The sequence below is a fragment of the Pongo pygmaeus genome, chromosome Y, assembly GCF_028885625.2.
Source record: "Pongo pygmaeus isolate AG05252 chromosome Y, NHGRI_mPonPyg2-v2.0_pri, whole genome shotgun sequence".
NCBI lineage: Eukaryota > Metazoa > Chordata > Mammalia > Primates > Hominidae > Pongo > Pongo pygmaeus.
In genome coordinates, this window is record NC_072397.2 from 42,542,245 (window position 1) to 42,563,996 (window position 21,752).

A 21,752-nucleotide genomic window follows, 5' to 3' on the forward strand; every position below is an offset into this window, starting at 1 on the left:
AATAAACAAGAGTATTACCTCTAAACCACCTGAGCTGCTTTCCCCCCTTATAACCAGTTCCTAAAGTGCATGAAAGCAGCTCTCCTTACGTGTCTGCCCACTTTATTCTTCTGTAAGTTTAGCAGTTCATCTAGCTACTCTTTATTTGAAATGATTTCCAGATGCCTCCTCATGTAAATTGCTGACTTCTGGATATATTCTGATTCTGGAATGGGTAGATTTCCGATGTGGTTTGGTATATATATATATAAATCGCGTGAGCTTCTGGCATCTGATTTCTCTGATCCTGCTTACATTGATATTTAAAGTAGGATTTGACATACTCTATCACTTACTGTTGATAAATAACGTTTGTATTCTTCTTAGTCTATTTTATTTATGTGTTAGTTTAAAAGACATATTCTTTGATGGAAAATAAAGTAACAAAATAATAGTGAACCAGTTGTGCAGTGTCTCTAATTTGTTGACATTTTCCACGTGCTTGAAACATGTATGGTATACCTCTTCTTTTTCCTTCTCTGAACAGTGGCTAGAAAAAAAAAACCTACTTGTTTGTGTCATTTACTGTGAGCCATTACTGAATCTGGGTGTATTCATGTATGCTGCTGCCTGTATGTTTTCAAACAATAAGAATTTATTGAAACATACGAGACATGCTTTCTCTTCTCCACTATTGGATTATAGACTGCACTTAGTTTTTCAGAACGAAGTACAGAAAAAGCCATAACATCTATAGAACTGCATGTTACCCTATATTATTGTCTAATACAAAACAGTCTAGAAATATTTTTACAGGGAGATAGCAAATGTGTTAATTTAACTTACATTGCAATCTGTCTTAATGGAGCCTTATCACCAGTGTAAGAAATAACTTCTGGGTGGGCATAAGTACCCGATATATATAAGGTAAACTTTGGCTGGTGAAATAGTCACTTCTTTTGTCATTTGTCTCTTCCCCCTCCCCACCCAAAGGGTAGCACTTGACAAGAGAATTTTTATTTCTTCATAAAGTCAGTCATTTAGAAATCTGCATTGCTGTACGTAGAAAAACAATTACTGTTTCAAAGTTTTTCGTATTTTTGTTATATTGGGAATTGTATTTCTTTCTATTTAAAAAAACGTTTTACCGTATTAATTCATTCTTTCTGTCAACTTTATTTTCAGGCTTATTCTACTTATCCAGATTCACCAGGTCAATTTACATCTATAAATTCTGTCATCCCTGGATATCAGTTGCCTGTATATAATTATCAGGTAATTGAAGAGGGAGTAAAATGTTTTACTTTCAGCTACTATTGAGGCCTTCAACTTGTTTATACAAATTGCTTGAATAGTTTGTCATTTTAAAGTAGTGAAATGTACCTAAAATTTAAGAAATCACTTAGAATTCGTGTAATGAGGACCTCTGTGTTACTTAGAAGTGATGAAATAAGATTTTGACAGGAGTGTACTCAGCAATAACTTTTCTGTAGAACAATTTCTGAGATTTGTGTTTCCGTCTTTGTTTCAGCATGTATTTTGTTATCTTTGCTGTCAAAGAGCTGAAACATCCCGGCTGACTTTCATGAATCTTGCAGAGATATAAAGTGAAATAAAAGCTTAACCCAATTCTTAGAGCACAGAATTCCGATTGTATTTTTATTTTAGCTTGCTGCTTCATGGTAGTAGTTCTCTGGGTCTGTTTTCAACGATACAACTATTATCTATGACCCGTAATCATATGTGTGGTTACAAATTCAAAGAATTAATATCTTTGAGGATGCTACAATTCTATTTCCAGAAAATTGGGAAGATTGAGGTTTTCCATGTAGAAGTAACAACAAGAACTTCAGGGATTAGAAACCTAAAGTACTTCTTTTTTTCTATTCTGTTTCTTTCATTATAACAAAGGAGCCATCATGATAAATACTTCAATATTATGTAACTCACGGGTTTTTGAAAATATGTAGGAATATTTACATAATTGTGGTTACTTTTTTTTTTTTTTTTTTTAAATAAAAAGATTCCACTGCACTGGTCTGTTGGGGCGCAAAGGAGTTAGGTTGTTCCTGTGGTAAAGCGAATTAGTGAAACATATACTTCCTCTTCTTCCTTGATTTTTTGTGTGTCATATGTGCCTATAAATACTTTAAATCATCCTTTATATTAATGTGTTACGTTTTGTTACTTTCTTTTTAACCTCTCATGGCAGCAACAGTGCCTTTTTCTCTCTCAGGTTTTGTATGCTTAAGCAATGGCTTATCCACGTAATGACAAGTGTTCAGTTACTTGTTGGTAGATTATTTAATGTAAGAAAGGTAGTCCTAATGTGGCTTTACCTAAGAACGGTAGTATTAATTTGGCTTTAGAAGAGCATGTATCTGATTAGAATCTGCGTCTGGATTTACCAAGCATAAAAAATTTGATAAAGAGAAACAGAAATGTTTTTCTGTTAATTACTCTTAAATAAGAATAGGATTAAAAAGAGCATTACCTCTATAACACCTGAGCTGCTTTCCCCCATGTAACTAAAATATTTGAAAGCAGTTCTTCTCATGTGTCTGCCTACTTTATTCTTCTCTAAGTTTAGCAATTAATCCAGCTATTCTTTATTTGAAATGATTTCCAGATGCCTCTGCGTGTAAATTGCTGACTTCTGGATATATTCTGATTCTGGAATGGGTAGATTTCTGATAGTTTTAGATATCTGTAAATCCCATCAGTTTCTAGCGTGTAGTGTCTCCGACCCTTGTTACTTTGCTATTTAAAGTAGATTTGACATATTCTGTCACTTATTGGTGATAAATAACGTTTATTTCCTTCTTAGTTCATTTTATTTATATCTTAGTTGAAAAGACATTTTCTTTGATGGAAAATAAAGTAACAGAATAGTAGTGAAATAGTTATTCAGTGTTTCTCATTTGTTGACGTTTTCCCTGTGCTTGAAACACGTACAGTATACCTCATCAATGGCTAAAATAAAAGCCCTATTTCTAACATTTACTGTGAGCCATTACCGAATCTGGGTGTATTCATGCCTGCTGCGTACCTATATGTGTTCAAAGAATAAGTATTTATTGAAACATATGAGACTTTATACTGTCTCTTTTCCAGTATTGGATTATATATTGCACTTAGGTTTTCAACGTAAAGTACAGAAAATGCCATAAATTCTGTAGAACTACATATTACCTTATAATATTGTCAAATACAAATCAGTCCGGAAGCATTTTTACAGGGAAATAGCAAATGTATTAATTTAACTTACATTGAACTCTGTCTTAATGTAGCCTTATCACCAGTGTAAGAAATAACTTCTGGGTGGGCATAAGTACACAATATAAGTAAGGTTAACTTTGCCTGGTGAAATAGCCAATTCTTTTGTCATTTGTCTGTTCCCCCTCCACGCCCAACCGTAGGACTCGACCGAGAATAATACATTCTTCGTAAATCAGTCAGTCATTTACAATTCTGCATTGTTGTATATAGAAAAATAATTAGTATTTCAATGTTTTTCATATTTTTGTTCTACTGTGAATATTTCTTTCTAATTAAAAAAAAGTTTTACCTTATTAATTCATTCTTTCTGTATAATTTATTTTCAGGCATATCGTACTTATCCAAATGCACCAGTTCAGGTCATCACTAGATATCAGTTGCCTGTATATAATTATCAGGTAATGTAAGAGGAAGTAAAATGATTTGCTTTCCAATATTATAGAGGCCTTTAACTTGTTTATACAAATTTCCTGAATAGTTTGTCATTTTAAACTAGTGAAGTGTACCTAAAATTTAAGGCAACACTTAGAGTTAGTGTAGAATGAAGACCTCTGTCTTATTTAGAAGTAATGAAGTAATATTTTGACGGGAATATACTTGGCAATAACTTTTCTGTAGAACAGATTTCTGAGATTTGGTGTCCCCTTCTTCATTTCTGGATTGTAGTTTTCATCTTTGCTGTCAAATAACTGAATGAAACATCCAAACTTGACTTTGCTGAATTTTGTTAGGGAGATAGAGTGAAGTAAAATTATGATCCACTTTTTTTATGGATCATAAATTATGATCCATTTTTTTTAGAGCACAGAATTCCAATTATATTTTCATTTTAGCTGGCTGTTTCACGGTAGTAATTCTCTGGATCTCTCTTCATAGATACGACTATGTCTGTGACCCATAATTATATCTATGGTGATAAACTGAAAGAGCTACTATCTTTGAGGTTTCCACATTGCCAACTCCAGAAAATTTGGAGAAAGGTGAAGTTTCATATATAAAAGTAACAAGAATGTCATGGACTAAAAACATAAAGTACTTAAGTTTTCCATTCTGTTACTTTTATTATAATGACAAAGGAGACAGCAGGATAAGTACTTCAATATTGTGTTTCTCATGTGTTTTTGAAAATGTGTAGGAATATTTTAATAGTTTTGGTGTCCGTTTTTTCTTTTTTTTTTTTTTTTTTTTTTTTAAAGGTGCCACCATAGTGGCCTGTTGGAGAGGAAAGGGATTATGTTGTACTTGACGTTAAGTGAATTAGCCAAACGTACACTTCCTGTTCATTCTTGATTTTTTTCCATGTCGTATGTGCCTATAAATATGTTTAAATGATTCTTTATAGTAATGTTTTATTTATTTATTTATTTACTTTCTTGTTAACCCGATTATAAACTCCAATGAGAGCAACAGTGCCTTTTTTGCTCTCAGGTTTTTATGTGCTTAAGCAATGGCAGGTCCACATAATGATAGACTATATAATCAAAGAAAGGTAGTATTCACGTGGCTTTAGAATTAGTATGTATCTGCGTAGAATCTGCCTCTGGCTTTACCAGCAATAGAACGTTTGTAGAAGAGAAACAGAAATGCTTTGCTGTTAATTACTCTTAAATAAGAATAGGAATAAACAAGAGTATTACCTCTAAACCACCTGAGCTGCTTTCCCCCCTTATAACCAGTTCCTAAAGTGCATGAAAGCAGCTCTCCTTACGTGTCTGCCCACTTTATTCTTCTGTAAGTTTAGCAGTTCATCTAGCTACTCTTTATTTGAAATGCTTTCCAGATGCCTCCTCATGTAAATTGCTGACTTCTGGATATATTCTGGTTCTGGAATGGGTAGATTTCCGATGTGGTTTGATATATATATATATAAATCGCGTGAGCTTCTGGCATCTGATTTCTCTGATCCTGCTTACATTGATATTTAAAGTAGGATTTGACATACTCTATCACTTACTGTTGATAAATAACGTTTGTATTCTTCTTAGTCTATTTTATTTATGTGTTAGTTTAAAAGACATATTCTTTGATGGAAAATAAAGTAACAAAATAATAGTGAACCAGTTGTGCAGTGTCTCTAATTTGTTGACATTTTCCACGTGCTTGAAACATGTATGGTATACCTCTTCTTTTTCCTTCTCTGAACAGTGGCTAGAAAAAAAACCCTACTTGTTTGTGTCATTTACTGTGAGCCATTACTGAATCTGGGTGTATTCATGTATGCTGCTGCCTGTATGTTTTCAAACAATAAGAATTTATTGAAACATACGAGACATGCTTTCTCTTCTCCACTATTGGATTATAGACTGCACTTAGTTTTTCAGAACGAAGTACAGAAAAAGCCATAACATCTATAGAAGTACATGTTACCCTATATTATTGTCTAATGCAAAACAGTCTAGAAATATTTTTACAGGGAGATAGCAAATGTGTTAATTTAACTTACATTTCAATCTGTCTTAATGGAGCCTTACCACCAGTGTAAGAAATAACTTCTGGGTGGGCATAAGTACCCGATATATATAAGGTAAACTTTGGCTGGTGAAATAGTCACTTCTTTTGTCATTTGTCTCTTCCCCCTCCCCACCCAAAGGGTAGCACTTGACAAGAGAATTTTTATTTCTTCATAAAGTCAGTCATTTAGAAATCTGCATTGCTGTACGTAGAAAAACAATTACTGTTTCAAAGTTTTTCGTGTTTTTGTTATATTGGGAATTGTATTTCTTTCTAATTTTAAAAAACCGTTTACCGTATTCATTTTTTTCTGTAACCTTTATTTTCAGGCATTTCCTGCTTATCCAAATTCACCAGTTCAGGTCACCACTGGTTATCAGTTGCCTGTATATAATTATCAGGTAATGTAAGGAGTAAAATGTTTGCTTTCAGATATTATTGAGGCCTTAAAGTTGTTGATACAAGTTTCATGAATAGTTTGTCATTTTAAGCTAGTGAAGTATAGGTAAAATTTAAGAAAACACTTAGAGTAAGTCTAGAATGAAGACCTCTGTATTACTTAGAAGTAATGGAATAATATTTTGACAGGACTATACTTGGCAATAACTTTTCTGTAGAAGAGTTTTCTGAGATTTGGCCCTTCTATATTTCAGGGTATAGTTTTCATCTTTGCTCTCAAATAGCTGAATGAAACATCCAGAATGACTTTCATGAATTTTTTACGGATATAGAGTGAATAAAATTATTACCCAATTCTTAGAGCACGTAATTCAAATTATAGTTTCATTTTAGCAGGCTGCTTCACCACAGTTGTTGTCTGGTTCTCTTTTCATAGTAGATAGGACTCTTATCTATGACCAATTATTATATCTGTCATAATAAATTGAAAGTAGTAACATCTTTGAGATTTCCACAATGCCAAATCCAAAAAATTGGGGAAAAGGTGAGGTTTTATATTTATATGTGGAAGTAACAAGAATGTCAGGCATTAGAACCATAAAGCACTTCTTTTTTCCATTCCGTTTCTTTTATTATAATAACAAAGGAGCCAGTATGAGTACTTCAATATTATATATATCATGTGTTTTTGAAAATGTTTAGGAATATTTGAGTAATTTTGGTTTCCTGTTTTTCTTTGTTTTTTTTTTTTTTTTTTTTTTTTTTTTTAAGATACCACTGCAGTGGCCTGTTGGGGAGCAAAGAAGGTAGGTTGTACCTCTGGTAAAGTGAATTAGCCTACCATGCACTTCCTGTTCTTTCTGGATTACTTTTCATATCATATATGCCTATAAATATTTTTAAATGGTTCTTTATATTAATGTGTTACATTTTGTTACTTTCTTTTTAACCCAGTTGCAATCTCCCATGGGCACAACAGTGCCTTTTTCTCTCTCAGGTTTTTGTGTGCTTAAGCAGTGGCTGGTCCACATAATAAGTGTTCAGTTACTTGTTGATAGACTGTGTAATCTAAGAAAGATAGTATTAATGTTACTTTAGAATTAGCATGTATCTGCCTAGGGTCTGCCTCTGGCTTTACCAGCCACAAAAAACTTGTTGAAGAGAAACAGAAATGTTTTGCTGTTAATTACTCTTAAATAAGAATAGGAATAAAAAAGAGTATTACCTCTAAAACACCTGAGCTTCTTTCCCCCCTTATACCTAGTTCCGAAAATATTTGAAAGCAGCTGTTCTGATGTTTCTGCCTAGTTTATTCTTTAAGGATAGCGATTAATCTAGCTCTTCTTTACTTGCAATGATTTCCAGATGCCACCTCATATAAACTGCTGACTTCTGGATATATTCTGGTTCTGGAATGTATAGATTTCTGATGTCGTTTACTATACCTATAAATCCTGTGAATTTCTGGCATGTAATTTCTCTGATCCTGATTACTTTGATATTTAAAGTAGGATTTGACATACTCTATCACTTATTGGTGATAAATAACGTTTATTTTCTTCTTAGTCCATTCTCTTTATGTGTTAGTTGAAAAGACATTTTCTTTGATGGAAAATAAAGTAACAAAATAGTAGTGAAATAGTTCTTCAGTGTCTCTCATTTATTGACATTCTCCATGTACTTGAAATGTGTAGGATTATACCTCTTCTTCTTTTTTCTTCTCTGAACAATGGCTAGAGAAAAAGCCCTACTTGTTTCTAACATTTACAGTGAGCCGTTACTGAATCTGGGTGTATTCATGTATGCTGCTTCCTATATGTTTTCAAACAATAAGTATTTATTGAAACATATAAGACATTGTACTGTCCTTCTCCAGTTTTGGATTGTATACTGCCCTTAGTTTTTCGAAATGAAGTACAGAAAAAAACATAACATCTGTAGGAGAACTACATATTACCGTGTAGTATTGTCAAACACAAAACTATCTGGAAGTATATTGACAAAGAAATAGCAAATGTATTAACTTAACTTACATTGACATCTGTCTTAATGGAGCCTTATCAGCAGTGTAAGAAATAACTTCTGGGTGGGCGTAAGTAGACAGTGTAAGTTAGGTAAACTTTGCTTGGTGAAATAGTCACTACTTTTGTCATTTGTGTGTTCCCCTGCCCCACCCAAAGGGGCTTAGCACTTGATAGAGAATATTTCTTTCTTTCTAAAGTCATTCATTCATTTAGAATTCCGCTTTGTTGTATTTAGAAAAGTAACAAATATTTTAAAGTTTTTCATTTTTTTTTAAATTTTGGGAATAATATTTCTTTCTAATTTAAAAAGATGTTTTACCGTATTCATTCTTTCTGTAAACTTACTTTCAGACATATCTTACCCAGGTTCACCAGGTCAGGTCACCACTGGGTATCAGTTGCCTGTATATAATTATCAGGTAATTGAAGAGGGAGTAAAATGACTTATTTTCAGATACTGTTGAGCCTTTTAAGTTGTTTGTACAAATTTCCTGAATAGTGTGTCATTTTAAACTAGTGAAGTGTACCTAAAATTTAGGAAAACACTTGCAATTGGTCTACAATGAAGCCCTCTGTATTATTTAGAAGTAGTGTATTAACATTGTGACAGGAATATAGTTAGCAATAACTTTTCTGTAAAACAGTTTTCTGAGATTCTCTGTAAAACAGTTTTCTGAGATTCGTTGTCCCCTTCTGTATTTCAGCATGTAGTTTTTCATCTTCACTGTCAAATAGCTGAAACATCCAGACTGACTTTCATCAATTGTTTAGGGAGATAGAGTGAAATAAAATTATCATCCCATTCTTAGAACACAGAATTTCAATTATATTTCTATTTTAGCTTGCTGCTTCATGATAGTAGTTCTCTGGGCCTCTTTTCATAGATGTGACTATATCTGTGACCCATAATCATATCTATGGTGATAAGTAATAAATTGAAAGAACTCGTATCCTTGAGATTTCCACAATGCCAACTCCAGAAAATTGGGAAAATGGCGAGGTTTTACATACAAAAGTAACAAGAACGTCAGGGGTTAGAAACATAAAGTACTTCTTTTTTCTACTCTGTTTCTTTCATTTTAGTAACAAAGGAGCCAGCATGATAAGTGCTTCAATATTGTGTATCTCATGAGTTTTTGAAAATGTGTAGGAATATTTTAATAGTTTTGGTTTCCTTCCTTTTTTTTTTTTTTTTTTTTTTTAAGATGCCACCATAGTGGCCTGTTGGGGAGCAAAAGGGGTTATGGAGTAAAGTGAAATTAATGAAACATACACTTCCTCATCTTTCTTGACTTTTTTTTCTATGCCATATATGCCTATAGATATTTTTAAATGGTTCTTTATATTAATGTTTTATGTTTTGTTACTTCAACCCAATTGTAAACTCCCATGGGAGCAACAGTGCCTTTTTGTCTCTCAGGTTTTTGTGTGCTGAAACAGTAGCTGGTCCACATAATGATAAGTGTTCAGTTACTTGTTGATAGACGATATAATCCAGGAATGGTAGTATTAACTTGGCTTTAGAATTAGCATGTATCTGCCTAGAATATGCCTCTGGCTTTACTAGCCATAAAAAATTTGTTGAAGAGAAACCGAAATGTTTTGCTATTAATTTCTCTTAAAGAGGAATTGGAATAAAATGTTTTGCTATTAATTCCTCTTAAAGAGGAATTAGAGTATTACCTCTAATACACCAGAGCTGCTGTCTTACATCACGACTGCATATTTGAAGGATATAATAAGTGTTAAAATTCTCAAACACTCCCGTACTACATTTGTTTCTTAGAATCCTTCTACCTCTGATTATGTTGATGCCTGGAAGAGATTTTAAAACCAAAGGCTGCCTTAATGTATTTCGACTTTTCGTTTAAAACAAGGTTTCTGAAGTAACACAATTGAATTTCAACACAACCTACGTTGAAACTTTTGATACCAGCTCACCTTTTTGAGGAATAAATAAGTAGCTTTTAAACGTATCTGTGTATCTGTTTAATTACACTTTCATTATTTTAAATATAGGCTTTATTCAGCTCTTAACTGTCACTGTGGAGAAGTTGATACAGGAAGTGATGTTGTGCCAAATGAATGCTCAATTCATGAAGCTACCCCACCCTCTGGAAATGGCCCACAGAAGGCAAACGTCTAACTTTGAATTTTTTAAAAATATGTATTTTGTGTTTTTTTCTAATTTTAATAACTTTTTTTGAGAAGCAAACATTTTTGCCCAAATTTTAAGATGTTAGCCATAAATCATGGAGCTTAAATAATGGACCGATACTCAGAAGTTAATGTAAAGGTTGCTGAAATTTCAGATACCTCAAATATTCAGTATATACATAAAGTTTCTGATTCAGCAGTCGTTTCCTGTATTTCAGTTCCACTAATTTTAAAAAGCCATTCTTTAATAAATACTGTATTAATATGATTTGGAAGAATGCTATGGGAGGGTTTCCTCTAGAATTCTACTCAAAAGAAGAATTCGTATGAATTATATGTCCCTTTTCTTTTACCACAGTTTTGATCTTAAGCAGTGAAAAATATTATTTAAATAAGCATTCTCTCCATAACATTATATGTGGCAGAAGTTTCCAACAGTGGTGAAGTCAGGAGTAATTATTCAAATACTGAAATAGACAGCGTTGTTTCTGTTTTTTATCATTACTGCAAATTTCTGTAATAACAATACTGTCACTCTTGCATCACATATGTTCTGTTAAATAGGTGGGAGTGTGGAAGTAGTTGATGTGCTGGTAATAGGTATAATACCCAAGAAATCCCATTGGAGTGTAAATTCCTTGATTTGATATTGGATTTTAAATAGTGAATAAATATTAAAACATACTCTTACAGTATAATTGGCAGGTTTTGTCCTGAGTTTTTTTTTTTTTTTTTTTTTCTTGAAACATTGGAGTTCACTTAGGGATTTAACAAACTGAGCTTTTTAAACCATTATTGTATCGCTAAGGTTCTAAAATAATTCTTTGATTTGTCAGAAAACTTACATACTGAGGATATGTGGTAGGAATTACAAATTCCGGTGTCACCCAGGCTGGGAGTGCAGTGGTGTGATCTCGGCTCACTGCAACTTCCGTCTCCTAGGTTCCAGTAATTCTCCCTGCCTCAGCCTCCTGAATAGGTGGAATTACAGGCGCCCGCCACCCAGCTAATTTTTGTATTTTTTAGTGGAGAAGGGGTTTCGCCGTGTTGGCCAGGATGGTCTTGAACTCCTGATCTCAGGTGATCTGTCTGCCTCGGACTCCCAAAATGCTGGCATTACAGGTGTGAGCCACTGTTGCCAGCCTCATTTAGCATTTTTTGCGTTTCTTTAGAAATAAACTAATATGTTCAGTAAACCATCAACATAAAAGAAACACACACCCTTATTAAGAGCGAGTGAAAGAACGAGTTGTCTTTACATTACTGAAAACTTATGTGTTTCAGAAATCTGTGGACTGAAGCATACAGATGGTGGTATCTTGTCTGTTTAATCCAGAGAGCAGACTGATAAATTCTGTTGTTACTCAAGATGACTAGTTCAAGATATGAAAGGAATGGTATGCATAATTAAAAAGCCCACTTGTTCCCTCTCAAGTTAGCTGTTTTCCTTGTGGTACATGTATTTTGAAATTTCTTAGAGGAATTTCTTTTTTTTTTTTTTTTTTTGAGACGGAGTCTCGTTCTGTCGCCCAGGCTGGAGTGCGGTGGCACCATCTAGGCTCACTGCAAGCTCCACCTCCTGGGTTTACTTAATGCCATTCTCCTGCCTCAGCCTTCCAAGTAGCTGGGGCTACAGGCACCCACCACCACGCCCAGCTAATTTTTTTCTATTTTTAGTAGAGACGGGGTTTCACCGTGTTAGCCAGGATGTTCTGTGTCTCCTGACCTCGTGATCTGCCCGCCTCAGCCTCCCAAAGTGCTGGGATTACAGGCGTGAGCCACCGCGCTCGGCCTAGAGCATTTAATTGAACTGTTGGCATTTGACTGTAACCCAGTAAACCAGTGTGGGTTTTACTTGGCAGTATATTTTCTGCTGCCAAACCTTGATATATATATGTAGTCAAATTTAGGGAAGAACCCTGCAGCAGAAATTTGTAATTGAAAGGGTTTACTAGAGAAGAGAGTTAGTTGACTACCATGACCAAATAGTAAAAGAAAATTTTAGATACAGAAAGCAGATCTTGGCCGGGTACAGTGGCTCACGCCTGTAATCCCAACACTTGGGGGCTGAGGTGGGTGGATTGCTTGAGCTCAGGAGTTTGAGACCACCCTGGGTAACATGGCAAAACACCATCTCTACAAAAAAATACAAAAATCATCCAGTTGTGATAGTACATGCCTGTAGTCCCAACTACTCCAGAGGAGTCTGAGGCAGGAGGATTGCTTGAGCCTGGAAAGTTGAGGCTGCACCGAGCCGTGATCGTGCCATTGTAGTCCAGCCTGGGCAACAGAGTGAGAGACCTTTCTCTCAAAAAAAAATAAAAATAAAAAAAAGGAAAAGAAAAGTAGAACTTAATACATGCGTATTGGACTAAAGAGAAGAAAAGAAATGGTTTATTCAGATGATACACCTGAACAGTGTGAAGGGAGAAAAGGGGTAAAATGAAGCAGTAAAAAGTTCAGTAGAAAGAAAGAAAGGTTGATTCAGAGTTGGTGAAGTGGAAGAGAATGTGGCTAGTTGAATTCCAGAAAGATCTGATTTCTGATCCCACTTTCTATCCATGTTGGATAGATAAATCTTTTATTAAGGTTCTAGTTTTTACAAGTCTAGAATGAGAAGGTACAGGACTAAAGGTTTCTGGGTTCTTGTGGTTTTAAGTCTATAAATATGAAAAAGAACTAACCTGGTCAGCCCAGTGGGAGAAAAATACTATGGTTAATAAACGGAAGGTGTTTTTTAAGTAACAATTTTATTGAAATAATAGCAGTAATACAATTTATGTATTTAAAGTGTGCACTTCACTGTTTTTTCGTATATTCAAGGTTTTGCAACCATGTCCACAATCAATTTTAGAATATTTAAATCACCCCAAAAATCACCCCCCTACCTTAGCAGTCTCCTGCTATTTTCCCAGAACTTGTGTATCCCCAGGCAACCACTAATTTACTTTTTTCCTCTAAGGATTTTCCTGTGGCGGACATTTCTTGTATATGGAATCACACATAATGATGTGGCATTTTGTGACTGGATGTTTTCACTCAGCATAATGTTTGTAAGGTTCATCAGTATTCTAGCACGTATCAGAACTTCATCATTTCTTTTCATTTGTCGATATTTATTCTGTTTATGCATTCATCTGTTAAAGACATTTGGATTATTTCCATTTTTTAGCTGTTATAAATAATGCTGTGAATATTCACGTACAAGTTATTGTGTGGACATACGTGCTTACTTCTCTTGCGTATATACTTGGGAATGGAATTGCTAAGTCATATTCAACCTTTAGTGGAACTGCCAGATTTGTCAAAACTGGCTACACACTTTACATTAGACAGAAAATGTTTAACCATCGCTTTGTGTCTTAAAACACAACCAGCTTTTTTTCATCTGTGAATGGATATGGGATGAAGCTTAAGACTTTTTAAAAGGTTGTATTATGGATCATCTGTATAATGTAGAAGAGTAGAGCCACATAGCAGAATTAAGTTCTTAATATCTTTGCAACAGGGAGTAAACATATTTAAATTTGACATTTGTTCTCTTGTTGCTTCATTCTACATAGATAGTATAATTTAGAAAAGAAAGAACTGGAATTGTACATCAGCTTACCTTGCCCAAAGTTCTGATTACTTTGGTGTCTGCAGTAGTACTTAAATGATGTTCAAAGCAGAAGACAGTCTTTCGTGTGTTTTTTTTTGTTTTGTTTTGAGTTGACCTCATTTGGTCATCCAGGCTGGAGTGCAGTGTCGCAATCACAGCTTACTACAACCTCAAACTCCTGCACTCAAGGGATCCTTCTGCCTCAGCGTCCCAAATAGTTAGGACTGCAGACTTGCACCACCACACTTAGCTGGTTAAAAAGATTGTGTTTTTTTGTTTGTTTTTTTTTTTGAGGTGACCTCATTTGGTCATCCAGGCTGGAGTGCAGTGTCGCAATCACAGCTTACTACAACCTCAAACTCCTGCACTCAAGGGATCCTTCTGCCTCAGCGTCCCGAATAGTTAGGACTACAGACATGCACCACCACACTTAGCTAGTTAAAAAGTTTTTTTTGTTTGTTTGTTTTTGTTTTTGAGATAGAGTCCCACTCTGTCACCCAGGCTGGAGTGCAGTGGTGCGATCTTGGCTCACAGCAAGCTCTGCTGCCTTCCGGGTTCATGCCGTTCTCCTGCCTCAGCCTCCCGAGTAGCTGGGACTACAGGTACCCGCCACCACGCCCAACTAATTTTTTGTGTTTTTAGTAAAGATGGGGTTCCATCCTGTTAGCCAGGATGGTCTCGATCTTCTGACCTTGTGACATGCCTGCCTCGGCCTCCCAAAGTGCTGGGACTACAGGCGTGAGCCACCGTGCCCAGCCAAAAGATTTTTTTTTTAAGAGAGAATCTTACTATATTGTCCTGGCTCGTCTTGAACTCCTGGGCTCAAGTGATCCTCCTGCCTCAGCCTCCCGAAGTGCTGGGATTACAGGCGTGTGCCACCATGTCTGGCCCAGAAAATATTTTTTTAAACTTGAGTTCTCACCTGGTGTTAGACAAAAGACTCCCTTTGAAACTTGCAGAGTTTTCTGCTTATTTGGGAGAGGAATCAGAAGTTGGCATCCTGCAGTTGTCTAACATCTAGACCTATTTTGATTGACTGCATGTTGTTATATTGAATTAGAATGCCTGAGATATTTTTGAATGTATTTACAATTTCCATAGCTGATTTCACTCTTCATTGTCTTAATTATCCAGCCCTTTTACAATCTTGCTTCCTACATGACCTCTGAAGATACATGTTGGTGTCCAGTTTTCTAGATTTTAACCTAAATAGATTATCACTCTTTTGACAGATGAGGTAACTTCCAGAAGCCACTTTTATGGCTTGAAATGAAACTGAAGCCTTAAAAATGAAGGCTGAAAATGAAACTGAAGTCTTAAAAAAAGGGCACAGCTTTGTAGAAAAGGAAATGTTGTTACTCGTTTACTCATTCCCATTCCTCCTTGTAAGGCCTCTCACTTCTCTTTGCATGTCTGTAGGCAACCTAGAGTGAAAATAAAGTTTTGCATGTATTTTAAAGTTTTATCTTCCTTTCTAAAGTATGGCACGTCTACACAGGTTAATGATACGTCTTTAAATGCCAAAACTTACATATTTTAATCTAAAAACATTAACTTTCAGATTGGAGAGCTGTTCGGAAGCTGTAGTTGCTATTAAATGCAGTTCAATTAGTGAAAAAAAGTATTTTTTACAATTACATTTTCTACCAGTTGTCTTTGGGACATCACTGCAAAATTATTAACTAAGAAGTACGTAAAATGATACTGAGTTTAAGTCCTGTTATTTCTGAGTTTACTGGAATTTGTTTTCTTTAATTATTGATTTCTTTTATAACTGTTTAATAAAACTAGCCATCTTGGTACATTTATCATCCCAGTGTTGAAATATGCTTCCTGAAAAGAATCATCTTTTTTTTCTCATTATTTGTAATGTTTAAACTCAAAACAAACAGTTTAAGTTTTGACAACTTTCAGACCCATAGTAGTCATCAGAAATTTTCGGTAAAATAAAAGGACTATTTCTGTCTTTTCCAGGATAAAAGAGTGCATCGCTTCAGAAGAAGTTTGACAGTATTTAAATCTGTTTGATCATCTCAGCTGTCCAGTTTTGTGGGAAGTTGCTGGTTTTGAATATTAAGCTAAAAGTTTTCCACTATTACAGAAATTCTGAATTTTGGTAAATCACACTGAAACTTTCTGTATAAGTTGTATTATTAGAGTCTCTAGTTTTATCTTACATTGAAACTGTTCCTCCTTAGATGTTTATTTAGAACCTGGTTCTGTGTTTAATATATAGTTTAAAGTAACAAATAATTGAGACTGAAAGAATGTTAAGATTTATCTGCAAGGATTTTTAAAAGAAATTTGCATTTTAAGTGTTTAAAAGCAAATACTGATTTTCAAAAACAAGTTTTTAAAACCTGATTTGAAAGCTAAGAATTTTGATAGTCCGAACACAAGCATTTCACTTCTCCAAGAAGTACCTGTGAACAGTACAGTATTTCAGTATTGAGCTTTGCATTTATGATTTATCTAGAAATTTGCCTGAAAACCAGAATTTTTAAAACTGCATTTTTAATCAGTGGAACTCAATGTATAATTAGCTTTATTGAAGTCTTCTTATCCAAACCTAGTAAAACAGATTCTAAGCAAACAGTCCAGTCAGTGAATCATCATGTTTGTTCAAAGTATGTTATCTTTTATCTAGAATCCACATATATATATATATATGTATCCAATTCGATTGGGATAGTAATTAGGTAACTAAAATTCTGGGCCTAATTTTTTAAAGAATCCAAGGCAAACTAAACTTTACTAGGTATATAACCTTCTCAATGAGTTACCATTCTTCGTTTTTATTTAAAAAAAATTGTTCCTTGAAATGCTAAACTTAATGGCTGTATGTGAAATTTGCAAAATAACTGGTATTAAAGAACGCTGCAACTTTTTTATGTCACTCAAAGATTAATCAGGAATTGCTTTTATAAAAACATTGAAGTATTAGTTACTTGCTATAAATAGATTTTTATTTTTGTTTTTTAGCCTGTTATATTTCATTTTGTAAAATAAAATATGTCCAGAGGAGACAAAATAGGTAGTTTTGATATTTCTAAATCACGAAAGTTGTTTAGTAAGTATATCTTAAGAATCTGCTAGAGTTAAAGTTAACGTTGTTTCTAGATTAGGTAGTGTCCTCATTTTATATTGTGACCACACAGCTAGAGCACCAGAGCCCTTTTGCTATACTCACAGTCTTTTTTTCCCAGCCTCTTTTACTAGTCTTTCAGGAGGTTTGCTCTTAGGACTGGTGATGTAAAGAATGGAAGTAGCTGTATGAGCAGTTCAAGGGCCAAGCCGTGGAATGGTAGCAATGGGATATAATACCTTTCTGAGGGAAACATTTGTATCAGTATCATTTGATCTGCCATGGACATGAGTTTAAAGTGGCTTTCTGGCCCTTCTTTCAATGGCTTCTTCCCTAAAACATGGAGACTCTTAAGTTAATGTAGTTACTCTGGGCCATATTAGTAATGCCCACTGGGGTCTATGATTTCTCAAAATTTTCATTCTGAATCTGAAGGAGAGAGTATTTTAACTTTAGAATTCTCAAGAGGGCTTTATTACACCTCAGAAATCAAAAGCACCATGAATTTGTCCATTAAAAATCACCCATAGTTTTTTTAGTGCTTTAACATTCTGATGTACATCATTCTGTGATTAAATCTCCAGATTTCTATAAATGATACCTATATTCTAAAGAGCTAATTCGGATTATTCCGATATGACCTTAAGGAAAAGTAAGGGAATAAATTTTTGTCTTTGTTGGAGTGAAGTATTTAAAAGCGTAAGGTAAAAGAGATACTAAGTCCTAAACCTTTCAAAATGGAAAATTAATTCTGAACTTAGAAAAATGTTTCTGCTACCTGTTGCTGATACTGTCTTTGCATAAATGAATAAAAATAAACTTTTTTTCTTCAAAAGTGTTTCTGGCTTTCTGATGTAATAATCTAAAATGGTGGGGAGTTGTGTGGGAACTGTGTAACAAGGTTTAAATTCGTATAACAAGCTTAAATTCTTAAAATGCAGAAGTATAAAGTTCAATTTACTAATCTGTCTGTGTTAGCCCATAAAATCAAATGTAGGTACAAAGATAAATTTAAGAGGTGCATCCACAGCAGTGCGGAATAGGAATGCTGATGAACACATCCAACTCTGCTATCTCACGGCTAAGGTCCCTCACATTTTGGATGCTATGAAGCATTTTGTCTACTGTACACTTTGGGCCTAGTCTCTAGATCATTTATTTCGGGGTATTGCAGTTGCCTAATGGAGCTTAAATTTTTTATATTGCATGTACTTCATGTGGATACAATCAAAAAAATCAGTACCACTTCTTCTAGCTCTAGTGTTGGTACTCAGTTCTATAAGCTGAGTCCAATGGAGAGGAAACTCTCCTCAGACACTCTCGTATTTCATTACTTAGTAAGCTTGCTGATTCATAACCATAAAGTTGACTCCAAGGATCTGCAGGATAGCAAACAGTGCTTTGTGCATCACCAAAGATTAAATTGTGATGTTTAGTGTCCAATAATAGGCTAAAAATTGGTAATTCTTTTATGTGCATATGTGTCTATATGTATACATGTGTCTATATATGCATATATCTATGATTGCATATATCTGTGGTTACATACATACTACCGATTATCCAGAATATTTGGTTCTAGCTGATGAAGCTAGTAAGTTTTCAGTATTTTCAGACCCCAAAACTAGATTACATATGCGTTAAGATAGTTGCTTTACACCAGCTTGTTTCTAGTTTCGTATTAAATTATTAACACAAAAATCTTTGGAATTGAAAAATAACAGTTGAGCACTTTTTTGTAAAAAGTTCAAGTTATGGCGAAATCAAGCAGCTCTAAAAAGGTTGGTCACCTCCAAGAGTGTATTCTGCGTGTTGGTTTTTTCTTCATGTAAAATCAGATTACCTTTAATTCAAAATAACTTCAAAATTGATAGTACCTGTCTTGCAGGGAAGTCATTGACTCTTAAAAATAAATACTCCACAGCACTTCCCTCGTTATAAAGCACCTCTAGCCCTTCTTCACGAAATTTTTCTTGGCTTTTTTTAAAGGTAAACTGATAAAAATGGGCTGCCACATTGCTTAATCGCCTTGCCTACTTACCTTGCTGTCAGTTGAGGGTAATAAGGAGCAGCAACGATAAGGCAGCATGCCACCCTGCTTTCACAAAGATGCCAATAGAGAAAGTGGGGAAACATAAGGGAGAGAAAAGTAGCATGTACATATTTTGATAACTGTAATCTATCCCTTCCCAACATGGGTAGTATGTCTCTGTATGTAACTGGTTGTTGTGAGCAATTCCTTACCACTCATTAAAGACAGGACTTTCCATCTTTAGACAGTACATTTTGTAGAAAACAATAGACATAAGTTCAAACTATGAACAGATGTTTTTGAATGCTCAAGCAAAATATTCAATCTGCATAGCAAATAAATAATAGGTAATTCAACATTGCATTTAGAGTTAAGAACATCTGTCCAATATGGCTGTAGCTGTGGGCCAATCCCAAGAAAATGCAAAAAAAAAAAAAAAAAAAAATTGTCTCTTGGTACAGAAGTTGAAACTACCACTGTACAATTAAACTCTATGGTCGCTATATTTTACATTTTTAACTGATCTGAAACAGTTTTCTAGTTAAAGTCTCTAGTTCGTTTTCCCAAGACAAGGCTTTGTATCTTATGTGCACCTTCATTAATGCTGTATGCCAGGAATGTGCCTTTTTCCACATGAAACTTCAAGATACCAACCAGTTCACTAGGTCTTTAACAATAGAAGAAATACTTGCATGACTGGGATATTCAGGTCATGAACACTCCTTATAAATTTGAAGCAATAGTATAACATTTTAAGCACTTTGGAAAACTGGAGGTTTCATAATCCTCAATCAGATCTTTTTATAGAAAAATCTAGCAAAAATACACTAAGGTTCTAATCACATCTATTATCTTTGCCCAAAATAAAATGGATAGAGACACACTCCGTTCTGGCTCAATCTTAGATGAAACTTCAGAAGAAAGGCAGTTGATAATGATACAACCAGGCCAGCTGTTTAAGTGGACATGTCCCCTCTGCCCTTCTACATTTGTTTAAAAATTTTGTTATGACTCTCCCCGCCTCCTTCACACCCTCCATAAATCTGACTAGGCCAATAAGAATGGAGAGAGGTAATTTAAAAGGCAGAGGACATTTTCTCTTCGTTTTTACCTATGCTGATCCCCTACCTAGTGTTGGAGCAGCTTCACTGTGAGTAAAATCTGAACAGTGTTTAAGCAGTAAAATGGCTATATTGAGAAAAGCGTGACCTGCACTTTTTTTTCCCCCCTGAACATGACTTGGTGGTTGCTCATCATTTTGGTTGGTGATGTGTCTTTCACAAACCCATATGCTCACCATCCAAAGTTGTGTCCATGTTTAGATCAGTTCAATATTTGATAGGGCAGGTTTCCTCAAGATACCAATTTTACAGGGAAGTCAAAGAGCATCAGAGCTATCATAAGGGGTGTTTTTCAGAGGCCAAATCCTGGGCCCCATTCTCAGATGCTCCTGTGCTAATGCTCTGGATGGGCCCAGTAATCTGCATTTTTAACATGTGCCCCAGGTGATTCTGACCAGTGTAACATACTTTGAGAAATATGGCCTCAGTTGTGGAACTCTCATTATATCATCTCAAGCTACTCCTGGATTTAGGATAGAAACGGCCCTGTCAGGTCAATTATGACTTTCAGAAAGGATTCCGTTGGCTTAATTCACCGAATTCATCTTTCCCTGCCAAGCCCGTGCCTGGGAATGCCATCTGTCCACAGGCAAGAGTAATTCATGAGTGGGCTGAAATAGATGGAACAAAAAGTTTGAAAACCAAGACTTGTGGCCAGAAATCAGTGACAGGAGGGAGTGACTACAGAGGTAAAGCTGGGTTCCAAGGCCAAGAGCAGGCAAGCCAAGGGTGGGGGACTAGGCTCCAGTGGGAGGGGGCAGAGTGGATATCGTGAGGACAGAAACACTGTTTGCCTCCTGGAGTGAAGAACTATGCCTTTGACTCACTTGACAAACTTTACAAATAGTATTACCCATGGTTCTTAGAAAAGTATGGCCTGTCATTGCTCCTTTTCCTGCTGTGGAATTAACTACTATCTTTTACATCTTTAAGCAAGAATGATAATAACAAATCAATATCAAAAAATATGTTGAGATCAAGTTCCAGAGACAGCCTTAGGCATTTGATACCCATATTCTTTTTGTATGTGTCTTTGTGTTTTAAAATTTCACATTAAATTCACTCAAAAGTATAAAAATATTTATTTAAAGAATAATAAATACCCAAGTTGGCTTGAGAAATAGAAAATTTCATTAATTAAAAAAAGTGCCCTCCCTGATCACACCCTCTTCCTCCCCAAGAAGAAGAAACCACTAAATTGAATTTTGGTTTAATCATCTACTGAATAAAATGTTTCTTTTCACAAGATTTTGAACTTTAAGAGAACATATACTGAATTTTTTTTTTTTTTGGCACATTGTTAGACTCATCCGTGTTGACTTGGAGGTTGTATTTATTTTCACTGCTTTTTAGTTGTATCAGTTGAATATTTTATGGCTTATTATTTCCCTTGCTGGGGGACAATTGAATTTTATTCTTCATTTTAAAATTTTAAATGTAAATTGTGTTGATTCGTTGACTGCTGTTACAAACTATGCTCCTACGAACATTGTTAAATGCCTCTGATCACTTAGGTACTTGAATGTCACAATAAAGAGTGAACTTTAAATCCCAGCCCCAAATACTTCCTGAGTAAGCTTGGATGAGCTTCTCCCTGAGTCTTGGTTTCCTCCTTTTTAAAACA

The 21,752-nt window shown here is 34.9% G+C and overlaps 1 protein-coding gene across 1 annotated transcript in view; it reads left to right on the forward strand.

Annotated features, from left to right (window-relative positions):
* LOC129025923 (deleted in azoospermia protein 4-like) overlaps positions 1-11,637 on the forward strand; it is a 92,381-nt gene extending 80,744 nt beyond the window's left edge. Inside the window, exons 32-35 of the mRNA XM_063660931.1 lie at positions 3,585-3,656; positions 6,039-6,110; positions 6,880-6,914; positions 11,574-11,637. Coding sequence (XP_063517001.1) covers positions 3,585-3,656; positions 6,039-6,110; positions 6,880-6,914; positions 11,574-11,637 — 243 coding nt within the window. The remainder of the gene's footprint in view (positions 1-3,584; positions 3,657-6,038; positions 6,111-6,879; positions 6,915-11,573) is intronic.
* Positions 11,638-21,752: the final 10,115 nt, after the last annotated feature.